At 33.3% G+C, this 12,794-nt stretch overlaps 1 protein-coding gene across 8 annotated transcripts; it reads left to right on the top strand.

Annotated features, from left to right (window-relative positions):
* Positions 1-9,380, top strand: LOC132645972 (serine/arginine-rich splicing factor SR30-like). 8 transcript variants are annotated; one of them, XR_009584210.1, is made up of 16 exons: positions 1-134; positions 1,161-1,249; positions 2,225-2,290; positions 2,933-3,007; positions 3,102-3,213; positions 3,313-3,359; positions 3,451-3,508; positions 5,508-5,557; positions 5,717-5,773; positions 5,854-5,972; positions 6,049-6,132; positions 8,283-8,415; positions 8,691-8,757; positions 8,828-8,861; positions 8,947-9,006; positions 9,093-9,380. XR_009584210.1 is itself a non-coding variant. In XM_060363269.1 (14 exons), exons 2-14 carry the CDS (start codon positions 1,166-1,168, stop codon positions 9,102-9,104), a joined length of 858 nt encoding a protein of 285 aa, XP_060219252.1. In that variant the 5' UTR covers positions 1-134; positions 1,161-1,165; the 3' UTR covers positions 9,105-9,380. The 8 variants fall into 8 exon arrangements, 3 of the variants coding, with proteins under 3 accessions (XP_060219252.1, XP_060219253.1, XP_060219254.1); XR_009584211.1 differs by lacking the exon at positions 8,691-8,757; XR_009584208.1 differs by having other exon boundaries at positions 8,691-8,861.
* Positions 9,381-12,794: the final 3,414 nt, after the last annotated feature.

Below are 12,794 nucleotides of genomic sequence, written 5' to 3'. Positions count from 1 at the left end.
CTAGATGTAGCGTACGATAGCCACTTTCCCTAATATACTATATATATATGTTCTGTTCATTGTTGTAAGACCATTTGCTTTTGTCTACTGCCATTTTTTTTTTCTTTTCTTCGCAATCTTTCGGGTTGAATCCTGTAAGTAAGCTGTTTCTCTCTCTTTCTTCTCAATCCAGTTTATTAGAAAATAAAATAATAATTAAATCCATATAGGTTTTAAGCTGTCCTCTGTTAATCTGTTTAGGTATGCAACACCTGTTTCTCTGTTTAACGTGATTTCTTATTTGGTAGTTCTTGAAGATCTTTTAGTTTTCTTTTTTTCTTTTCTGTGAGTCCTTTTTTTTTTATTTTTTTTTATTTTTATTTTTTTAGCTGCGTTCATATCCAAGATTCCTAGTGTTAAGATAATAAAAGAATTTATACCAGTAAAGAATTTGGTTGAAGTTCTTGATTTTTCTCTTGACTCTTGTTATATATTTTACTAAAACATGCATAGGCTTGAGGAAAGGAAGAAAATATTTTCCTAAAAAATTGTTTTATGGTGTTTGCGTGGTGAATATTTTCCTGACAACAGTATATATTAAAGATTAAATACTATAATACTGTTAACAATTTGTGTATTCGTTTGATGAAATTTTTAGGTATTACATATTGGTAATAGTGTCCAGGTGTTAGTTGGGGCAAGTGATATGAAATTAAAAGTCAAACTAATAAGTATAATAAAAATGACTTCAGTCCATAAATGATCGGTCCCTTTTGATAGAAAATGTTGGAAAACATTATCAGATGACCTAACACCTGAAAATCACTTTCACCATACCATGCAAGCTGAAAAGAAAAAGAACTTGTGATTTTATCTACATATCTGATGTTTGATGTGCTACTATTGCTGACAATCTTTTAGAATTGATCATTTTATGATTTTTGCTACTCTGGAGCTTATTCTATAACTTCATTTTGATTTTGGTGGTTGTAACATTATTCTTTATGTAGAAGCTTTTCTTTTAACAAAACAAAAACTGTAATAGTTCATATTGTCTTCTAGCGTTTTGTTACTTTACCTTTCTTCTTTGCTTTGACTTGATGCATTTCCCATTATCCACATTACCACTTCTAATGTTTGAACAAACCACTTACTATTATTCTTTTGGTTAATGGTTTCAGGCATAATGGGTCGTCTAAGTCGCACTATCTACGTCGGAAATCTTCCTGGTGATATTCGGGAGAGAGAAGTAGAAGATTTGTTTTACAAGGTTATTTAGATAAATTATTAGCTACTGGAAGGACATAGTTTCTGCAATTTGATATGTTCTCTGCATAGTGCTAAGTTATACAATTACCTGTAATTTGTTGCTCCTTTTCTGTTGGCTTATTTATCGTCACCTAAAAGAGCGCCAGCAGGTTCCATGAAAAGTTGTACTTTTGGTTGGATGGGAGGAGGAATGATTTGATTAACACGGAGGGAAAGTTGTGGGTTAAATGCACGGGTTTATCCTTGTAATCTGGTTTATATCCAGTTGCGTCTGTGTTAGCTGTTCTAGGTGGATTAGTAGACTTTGTACCTTGTCTTTCTTAATCTTCTGAGGTTTCTTGCCTTTCATATTAAAGTAATAAAGTGATAATAGGTGTGTAATCTAACTTCATGTTCTAATGAAAGCGCAGTCATCTCTCTTTGGTTTTCTAGAGTGTGAAAATACTTGCTTTTTCCTTCTTTTAGCTTAAGTTCTTCAATGATCCGGACCTACCCAGTGAGCTTCCATTACTGTACAGCACCCATTTAGTAGCTCCTGAAAGCCTTCTAATTTGGCACTTTTGGTGCTTTTTTCCTAATGGAAAAGTGGGACAGCTTTGCAATATAAATGACAACAACAACATACCCGGTGTAATCCCACAAGTGGGATATGGGGAGGGTAGGATGTACGCAAACCTTACCTTTACCTTTGTGGGGTAGAGAGGCTGTTTCCAATAGACCCTCGGCTCAAAAGAAACACAATATAAACGACACATGTCTTAAATTTATTGTTAAAAGATTTTTTCTGTCATTATATTTGTCAATTATGTGATTCCTTTTTGTTAATTTCTAAGATGGTTTCCTGAAGATCTACTAAAGTTTATGGATGTTTTGATATGTATTAACTTGCCTTTTGTTGTTTGGACCAGTTTTGTGTCGACACCCCCTCCTTTTTTTGGTCCTTATGCCAAGTGCTAATCGTTTGAATTTTCTGCAGTATGGGCCCATTGTGGAAATTGATTTGAAAGTTCCTCCTAGACCACCTGGTTATGCGTTTGTTGAGGTGAGTTCTTTGCTAGGAATTGAATCACCGAGATGTTAGTTTTATCCTTAAGAATCATTCGGTTGGGGTTTTAGGAGATATACTCTCCACATAAGAAATAATATTAGTTTATACAATATTTGATTGGGATTTAAGGAGATTTAGTCTCCACATAAAAATAAACATTAATTAGTACAATGTTTAGTTGTCATTGTCAAAGAAAGTACAATGTTTAGTTCTTCCTTTTTGTTTTCCTCATAAATAATACATGCATAAGTTATGCAGGAATCTATGTATTGTCTTAATGAATGATAGAATAAGAAATAAGAATATGAGTATTAGTAATACATGGATTGAAAATGCCAAAAAGTAACCTTCATAATAGTAAAAGATACATTTTGATTAGAAGTAAGCATATATTTTAGATTATACTGTTAATATGTAATATTATCAAACTAAAGATTCAACAAGAAATAATCCTTGTATTACTAATGTTTACGTTACAATCCCTACATTACTAATCCCTGCATAGCTGGTCTCTAACCCAAACAATCCCTTATTGTATTGGCAGTTTGTCACATAGCTCAATTTTCTGCACGAGTTTCTTTATGCTACAGCATGTCTGATAGATCTAATTGGTGTCATTCCTTTGTTATGTTCCAGTTTGAAGATGAACGTGATGCTGATGATGCCATCCGTGGCCGTGATGGCTATGACTTTGACGGACATCGTTTGCGAGTTAGTTGTCTCACATCCTCCTCCTTTTGGTGATGTGGTGATGTTGGAAATCAGATTATGTTCACTGTCTTGTTGTTTATTATGATCTTTGTAGGTTGAACTTGCACACGGTGGGCGAGGATCATCATCGTCATCATATTATGATCGCCACAGCAGTTACAGTAGTGGGAGTCGTGGTGGACTTTCTCGGCGCTCAGACTATCGTGGTTAGTCTGATTTTGATAGTATTATCATGATGTTTACCTCCTTGAAGTTAAGCTATTTCATATGGTTACAATTACATGCTAAAATGTAAATATTTGCAGTTCTGGTCTCTGGACTACCATCTTCTGCTTCATGGCAGGATTTGAAGGTTAGAAAGTTGTCATGTTATGATCAGTTAAAATCTTGGGAACTAGCGAGAGCTGTGTATCATTGTGGTTACTTTTACTTGGTCTTGCTAGGATCACATGCGACGAGCTGGAGATGTCTGTTTCTCTCAAGTTTTCCGAGATCGTGACGGTTAGTTAGGTTTATTGTGGCAATTTTTATTGTTGCATTTATTCAATTCTTAATATGTTTCATTCATGTACATATCTTCCTGAATATAGATATGTATATGAATTGAATAAATGTACATATCTTGCTAGGATCATCAATTTTTATTGTTGCATTTATTCAATTCATGTTTTATTGTTGCATTCATGTACATACCTTCCCAGCCAATCAAGCCGCTAAGTTATACTAGTATTTTACACATTTTAGCTGAAGGAGTGCCTAACTTAACAAATTTACACGTGAGACAATCAGGTTACTTCTTGATCATCTGGTGCTTGTATCTTAGAAAGACTCGTGTAGCATGGCTCTCAGGCAGTGTTGCTTGTGATAGGGAAAATACTTCTGTAAATACGGTTACACAAATATATCAAGATCTCTTCTAGTTTAAGTCATCAATAATGATTTGGAACTTCTGGTACCATTCAAAAAAAAAAAAAGAGGTTTGGAACTTTAATAAGTAGGCGCTTAGACAGTATGTGGTTGAAGCTGGAAAAGAAAGAGTATTTGAAGTTGAAGTTGGAAAATAGTATTTGGAATCGTTGATGTCTGGAACGAATTTCAAAGTTTTTGCGTTGAAATACTCCTCCAAGACAGTTTTCAACTATAAATTCTCAATTTCGAGTTGAAGATGGAACTATATATCAAATCATAAAACAAACATGGATTTGAAAAATAATTTTTCGTCCCTTGTCCTTTGCTCGCTCTCTCTTGTTTTTTTTGGGGAGGTGTGGGAGGTTCCTAATACGTTTCTTATGCAATATGCATATGCAGTTGATACTCTAAGCTGCTGGTTCTAGTTTTTTGTTGTGTTATCTGAATACAAGGTTCTCATGCCTGAATTTTCAATTAATGTTGTTTTCAACAATGTAACAATCCATTCTTTACGGTGTCTTTGACCTATGTCCAAAGTTAATTGGTATTATAGGTATAGGGAAACAGGTGTTAATCAAAATCTAGATGGATACTTATTATTTGTCTGACATTAGAAACCAGACATGTTTATTTCTGAAACCAGACACATAATGGTTGATTTTCAACAAACATCAAGGGCCTTCAAGCTCAATACTTCCATTTTAGCTCCTTTATTTTATTTCCTGCTTAATTTTTTTTCATAATTTATCAGTATAGAGGAATATTTACTAGCAAATCACGATGTTTAGTCTGGTTTTTTCATCGTTTATTCAGCTTTAATATATTAATTTTCGATCATTTGAAAGTGGGGTTTAAATGTTTGTTTTTCATACTCAACTATGTTTCAAAACAAAATTTGCTGGAAAATCCAAAACGTGCATTGTTTTCCTAGCCAAAACTCACACCATGATCGAAATTCATAATCGCCTTAACGTCACTGATCTAATGAGGAAGCTTTTGGAAAGTAGTCTGTAGGGGAAGAGGAATAAATAACCCTAACTTTCCAAAATTTACTGGAATATTGCTTTGCTGATTTCACAAAATGTATATATTAAACAATTATTGTTTATTGTTTCAGTAGTTTAAGTTATTTTCTTAAACTTCCAATGACGACAAGGATCACATAAATTCAGAATGAAGCCTAAATTGATGACAATTACATGAACCAAAAGGGAAAAAACCCTCTAGGGTGTTGATCGCTTACAAGACCTGTGAGCTGTCTAACCTGATCTTCCATTTTGCTCTAAGATAAGTTTAGTGAAACATCATTTATCCAATGAAACTCCTCAAGAGCATCCAAAGGCATTTAAAATATATTCTCTGGCTTCTATTGTCTTTAACTCAATTTACATAGAAGCTTTTAGTTGGGGGGAAGCACTATAAAGATCAGTTAGCAAACAATTCCCTAATCAGACACCGTCTATCATGGGCCATGTAGTGTGGTCATGCTAAGGCTTTTGACAGTTAAAGGAAAACGTCCGCTCTTCAGTTACCCAAAAAGGAAAATTTCTACTCTTTTTGTCCTTCTTGTTAACTGCTGCTATTTTTGCAGGTATGAGAGGGATTGTGGACTATACCAACTATGATGATATGAAATATGCGGTAGGCTAATAAAGACTTTAATTGACTTTTTTTGATCTGTAACATCGTCTCTGGTTTTTTTTCGCTCCTCTGTAGTAATAATACTTTTGTGGTTTAATAAATTATATGTTCCTCTGTCAGTCTCCTCATGTATCTCTCTTTCTGTTTCTTTCTTTGCAGATAAAGAAACTTGATGACTCCCTGTTCCGCAATCAATTCTCTCGAGCATATATTAGGGTCTGTTCTCTGTTGGTTGTAGAAATCCTTGATCCAATGCTGTGTTCATTTACAATTTAACTCAGTTATCTACTATTTAGGTGGACAAGTATGATAAGAGGCGTAGCTATTCCAGGAGTCCAAGTCCATATTATTCAAGAGGCAGAAGTTACTCAAGAAGCAGGAGTCCTCGGCGAAGCTATAGCAGCCAGAGCAGAAGGTTTGGTTTCTGACTGTCTTTTTGCATCTTTGCACCTCCAGAAAACTTAGCATGTTTACTAACAGTCAGTTGGCAGTGTGTCTCCTAGGGGAAGATATTCTCGTCGCTCTGTGTCTGTCTCGCCCTCAAGGTCTTTTTCCCCTGCTCGCTCTATTTCAAGGTACTCTTTTTTGTTTCACATAAAGGTTTTCATATTCCATTTATGCTTTCCGTTATTAACATGTGTTCACGTATGTTTTGAAGACAGTTTCTTAAACATTCCTATTCATGTTTCATTGCATATGAGCATGTCCTATTTGAATTCTTTCTGTAAGTCTGTCACATGCAGTCTACCTTAATTGCTAAGTGCTATGTGTTTGCTAGTGTTCTTCTTAGAATCGTCCTTTTCCTTCTTATGAGCATTATCCCTCTTTGAGGGTGTTTTTATGCTTGTTTGATAGAACGTCTGCATGAGGAATCAGCACTTTGACTGTACATTGGAAAATCTATGTTGAATCAGGAGTTTCTTTGTTGTTTACATCTTTACCTCTTCTTATCTTCATGGTTTTGACTGGTTAAAGAATTGACGCCTATTTTGGTGAAAGGACTACTCACAATTTTCTATTCAGTGGCTTGTTTTTAATACTTCGTACGGTTCTGTCTGGTTAGATGATCAATTACTTCTCTTTGTTTGACGTTTAATTTTGTGGAGATACGTAGAGTCAAAAAGACTCACCGTAGTATCACCAGAATTAGGGAGAATTAGAGATCTACAGTCTCTCTCTGTCTTTCGTGAGCTACAGTAGGATATCATAATTACTGGAAATTTGTAGGAATAACAATGATCATATAATTATAGAAATTTTGGGAGGGATATGAATTTGATACTTACAGTGCAGTCAACTAGAGAAGATTTTAAGTTATAGATCGGTCTGGTACATTGGAAATTTTGCAGCACTTTTTAGTTTGCGCATTTAGATTAAAAAGGACTTGGGATGAGGAGATGTCCCTCTTTAAGAATGAGACTATGAGATGACCTACCTCTCTTTTAGTTGAAGATTGATGGATATTAACCTTCTATTTTTCTGTAGGGCTATGCGCCTATGCCTATCCACTTTTATTAATCTAGGAGATGTCTAAATCTAAGTAGTGGAAGCATATGAAAGTTAGCTTTACAGTAACCAAGTATGTCTATCTATTTAAATTTCTTTTGCGGTCTTCTTGTACGTATTATTCTTTCCTCACCCGATGTTGTTATGGTCACTTGAGGTTTGAAGTTAGGTGCAATGCAGATGGTGTATGTTGCTATATTGTGTCTTAACCAAAACCAGCGAACTAAATGCTTTGTTATAGGATCTTAAGTTGATTCATGAGCTCTGTCAAGTGGATATCACTTTAAAATTAATATAGCCTGTAAAGTGATATAAAGAAGTGTCATGAAAGAGTTTGGCATTGATTAGAAATAGGAAACTAGAAGCTTGACATAAGAAGGTAGTTACTCGAGCTGAGTTAGATGTCTAAAACTGCATATTTGCATCTAAATAGAAGTTTATCCAAAAAGGTGTTTGTACTTGATTACGTATTTTTACTTTAACTTCATTTATCAACTGATCGCAATATTTTATTTTAAAATCTATATAATTGTTTGTATTATTTAATATTATGTCGTGCATTATCTGTATCCAGCAACCATGTATTTTGAAGTTGTATAGCACTTCTATTGTACTTTGCATTCCAACTTCTTTTTATTAAGTAAAGATTGCCAGCTTTTTACGTTTCTCATAAAGCGGCAACACTGTTCTCTCCGCAATCTAGGGTTGTAGTGTCCGAAAATTTATCTTGTTTTGGGGTGTAGGGGAAGAATGGTTAAAGAGGAGAACAGCAGGAGAATTTAATGGGATTTCTTTTGGGGGGATTGGCGGGATGGAGTTGAGGGCAAGTCGTGACCATCAGGACTAGTGGTTTCTCATTGAATTTTTTCTGGTTGTGAGAGAGTTATGAGGAAGGACCTTGTAAGTCTCGCGTTCCTAGTTGAACAATTCGATATACTTGTTATGAATGACACAATTTGATTCTCCAGACTTAAAAATTGATTTTCAAAACCACCAGAGAACGACATCCCAAAAGAACTCTGAAGCAATAATATTAGTCGATGACTCTAAATTTTCTTGTCTAGTTTTCTAAAATTCCAGAAAGAATTGAGATGCAATTTCCTCTTTTCATTGTTCTCTTCTTCCTCTGCGCATTCATTTTGAATGGGCGTTTCTTTAGAACGGACCAACTTTATGGTTAGTAAGATGATTACGAAGATTGCCTTTTTTTGTTTTCTAGATTTGGCTTCCGCGGCGATCTGGGGATTGCTATATAGACAGGTGATGGTTAATGGTGCTTAAATTCAGACAACTCGTTTGGTTGTGGCCGTAACCTGATTTAGTGGAGGAGCACCTCTGGCAAACTCTGGATGGTAAATTGCATTTTAATATGTTCTTAAGGTGGATCTAACTCACAGCACTATATCATATTGTTTTTGGGCTAATCTTGAGGGCTCTGAACTTGGGAACACAATTAAATAGACAAATAATAATTATTTGGGTTTTTAGAGCGTGGAGGATGGAACAGGCATTTGTATTGGTAGGGCTCTCATAACTTGGACAGACAATCTCCATGAAGTGTGTTGCAGATGTTCCTTTTTTTTTTTTTTTCCTTTTCAATTTGATCCCATTGGTTGATTGGTGTTAGAGATCGCGGCGGCTGTTGCGAACTAGGATTGTGGACATGGAAGTAGCATGATTCGTTTGGATCAAAGGTTGTTCTGGAACCTTTTGGCCACAGAATTCTGCTGATATTAACTAGAATTGTTTCTGGGGTTTTTGCAGATCTCTATCAAGATCCAGATCTCCACTTTCACCTGTAAGTAGCACTAGCATTTTATCTCTTTATGGATATGGGTGTTCAAGTGTGCTGTATTAAATCACGTACCTTTGCTGCCTTGCAGCCACCTCGCCGGAGGAACACAAGGAGCCGTAGCAGGAGTCTGTCCTATTCTCGTTCTTCGGTAAATTTCTACAGTCAGTGTGGTTTAGTGTTCATGTCATCATTAGACCTATCTCCATGCTCATCATTTGCGGATTTTATGTGCAGGAGTCCTACTGAGACTTTTAACAGAAACAAAGGGCAGCTTGTAGCCAAAATAAAGTACTATGCAGACTTGCTGGATTTTAAGGAATTGGCTTTTAGAGCAATGTTTACTGTAGTTAAGTTCTTCTGTTGTAACATTTGAATTCTAGCTTAGCTGGTTGCACGTTTTAGAAACTTGTTCTAGGTTAATTACCATGTATGTTTTCGTACTGCTAAGTGAAACTTGAGGACGTATATCTGTTTTCATTTGATCTGTGATTCACTGCTATAAACATGCCACCTATTATCCAATACTTGATCTCTTCTTTGTTTTTTCTTAAACAATTGTTCGTTCCATCAATAATTAACGAAAGGAGGATACAAATAGTTTTCCTGTTACCCAGAGGGGAAAAACAGATTGGTAGCAAGTATTTATGTTAGTGTCTGTAAGCAGGAAGAGTAAATAAGTACAATATCTATTAAGCTAAGGTGACACGTGCGTTATAACAAATTTGTCTTGTCAAGAAATGGCACCGGGGGGGTAACGACCATGTGCTTCGTTCCTCAAAATCATCGTCTATGGTATTTGTTGATACCATTGGACCTCCTTTAATCATGTTTTATACATTATAATCATGTTTTATAACGACATTTCTATTTTATCATTTCGATAACATCATCATAATGGAACATCTCTTGAATAATTACGTCTTTATACCATCTTTACTTAAATATCCGTGATTCCATGTAACATTTACAATTTTATAATAACTATAAAGTAATAGATTAATTGTATCTTATTGGTTACATAACTTGTAGTATATATTCTGTAAGTTCTAACGAGAAATCTGAAACGTTAAAATTCTAGTGAACCTGGTGCATGAGAAATCAAAAGATGAAACTGAGAACTTATTGAATTCTGTCAGTTTGCCATGCATTTTGCCTTTTATTCCTTTCACCCAAGCTTGCTATTTTTTCATTATCATTCATGCGATTGTTGGGGTAGTTACTGTCCGTATAAATTTAAATAAGATCTAAATTTATATATAATATAAAGCTAGGAATAAACAAGGTGATGTGACACCTCTCTATAGCCTAAAACCCTAATTACCTTTTTTCTCCTTTTTTGAATTTTCTCTCATTTTAAAATCAATATACTATCTATTAAATAATTCAAAAGTCACTCTATTAATTAGCTTAATTACACCTCTTAATTATTTAATTGCACCTTTTCATCCACTTCTATCCGTTTGGTTTTTTCAACTTTTCCTAATAAGTCATTTGTAACCGTTTTTCTTAATTCTTAATTAATAGAGCATAAAAGTTCTTCTACTATTTAAGTTAGAAACAAGAAGGTTGCAAACAATCATTCAATTAAATTCTTCCAAATGATAGAGTAATAGTGTGTTCTTTTGTTCTTCCAACGACGGAGAAATATTATTTATTTTTGTTTGATTAATTTTGTTTTCCTACATTGTTGTTTTATTTCTAATATTAGATTGATTTGTTTTATCATACATCTTTATGTTTAATTTTTGTGCTATTGCGAATTTTAGATTGTTGTATTTTTTGTCTTCCCCTGCTTCGACAAAAGTCTAGGAACTATGATTCAATTAAATATGCTTTGGTTTCATCTACCCTTTACAAAATTAATGTTATGTACAAGATTTTTCTTTGTTCTTCTTCTATTTTGTCCGCTTTTAGGACGAAGACCTTAAAGGAGATTCCTTGAGTTTTCCGGTAGTTCAAGCAGGAGTAAAATATTGTTGAAAGACTCGAGAGACAAGGCAATTCTTGAGGTCCTTGATGTAATTATGTTATAATCTCAAAAAGTTACAAATGCAATTCCATAAGTTATTGTATTCTTTTTCGCCTTTATATAGATTCGCAGTAATTTTATGTCCCAAAGGAACATTGAAGAGGAATTTTATCTTTAACATATTCGCTTTCATAGCTTTTCTTTTCTTAATTATTCTCTATATATGTGAAGACAATAATTAATTGACTAACGAAGAAAAAAATGGAAGAAGGAAGACAAAAGGTGGAGTTGTAGAAATGGAAGGCCGTAAAATCTGCTTATTTCATTCATTATAGTATATCTATTTTAGTAGTTATATTCTTTTTTCCAAAACCCTCGGTCACTCTTTGAAAAATTAAAATCATTTTATTTAGAATAAGTCCTTTTAATTTGATAGTACGTATATTTTTTGAAATAATTTAATTATTCTGACATAGATGAGGAGTTTTAATCATATTTTAGGTTTAAGTGATGGTTCAATAAAATAGATGTTATTTATGATTTATCTTCTAAAAATAGCTAATTAAAATAAAAAACCTTAAATTTTCAATTTTATTTACAAAACTAATCCAAACAATTGTATTCTCAAAATTATTATAAACTAAAAGCACAAGACATCCAGAGTATTCCAAGGTGAAAATTGACGAGCATACTCTCGGGTGAGAGATATAAATGAATAATAAAAACTAATATAATTTTGAGTGTGTAATTGTTTAAGAAGTATTTTGTGAGTATATACAATAAAACAATGTAATAATATATTGAATTTACAATGCTCCCCTCCACTGCGCATAAACGAATTTGATATTTAGTGGAAAATGAGCAGGTAGGGAATTAAGAAAGAAAATGAAAATACAAAAATAAAAGGAAAACGGAAAAGACAATATATATATACGAGATTCTGAAAATTTTATTCAGTGGATTTCAGATTATATGTATTCAGTTTGATTTTAGTTTTTCCTTTCCTTCTTCTTTTATTGTTGTTATTAGGAGTTTAGAATGAACATAAAGAAAATCACAAAGTAAGCGTTAAAATTTAAAATAAATTAACATTAAAACGTTAAATTGGATCTATTTAGATGTCAAGTCAAAGCTTTTAAATAAAAAAATGTCTATAAAATTTATATATACCTATACTTTTTCATTTATCTATTTTTTTTTAGATCTGCTAATGCAAAATCCACTTCATCTAAGTCTACTTTTTAAAAAAAATATATAATTTTTATTTAATATAAATTAAATTACTATTTATATGCATAAGAAATTTAATATATTCCATCTTGAGTAAATTTATAATGGTATCAATTATATCCTTTATTATTATTATTGTCGTGGTTGTATCGCGCAAAGCGCGGGGTACTTCACTAGTGTCAAATAATAGTGAATTGTTATAATATACAAAAAAAAAAATTGAATAAGAGAGATTGTTATACAGAGATTGACTAACAATATATGTCGTTCCATGTTCCACATCACGAGAATTTTTTTCCTTTAACGCCTCATAATAAGCTACCTGCCCTTTCTTCGTGTGCTTCCTCTTCGGGAAAAACTAAGCACACCATATCTCACAATCGCGCAAGTGATGCGCCACACACTTAAAATGAGATAGTTATATTTTATTCTTAACGTTTTATTCTCCTAATTTAGTTATTTTCTGTTATTATAACTTATAAGTATATAACAGTAAACCGTTATAACAAATAAAAAAATCGAATAAGAGAAACTGTAATGATAAACTAAGCAGCCCATATTCAAAAAGTTTGATTGGGAGAGAGATACATCAAACACTTAAAAAGAGATGGCTATGTTTTTATTCTCTTTACATATGTATATTTATTTTTTCCTTAGAATGTTTTTTAGAGTTAAAAGGAAAATTAAAATTTCAAAAAGTGATTGTTTATTGATCGGCCCCCAATATGCACGCTTAA

The sequence above is a fragment of the Lycium barbarum genome, chromosome 6 (assembly GCF_019175385.1).
Source record: "Lycium barbarum isolate Lr01 chromosome 6, ASM1917538v2, whole genome shotgun sequence".
Taxonomy (NCBI): Eukaryota; Viridiplantae; Streptophyta; class Magnoliopsida; order Solanales; family Solanaceae; genus Lycium; species Lycium barbarum.
This window is presented reverse-complemented; position numbering and strand designations above follow the sequence as displayed.

What these genes read in the sequence shown, in the direction of transcription:
- LOC132645972 (XM_060363269.1), top strand. Translation starts at nt 1,166, where the DNA reads ATGGGTCGTCTAAGTCGCACTATCTACGTCGGAAATCTTCCTGGTGAT. An exon ending in TTGACGGACATCGTTTGCGA is followed by an intron (nt 3,008 to 3,101) that starts GTTAGTTGTCTC and finishes TGATCTTTGTAG; the next exon opens with GTTGAACTTGCACACGGTGG. An exon ending in CTTCATGGCAGGATTTGAAG is followed by an intron (nt 3,360 to 3,450) that starts GTTAGAAAGTTG and finishes TGGTCTTGCTAG; the next exon opens with GATCACATGCGACGAGCTGG.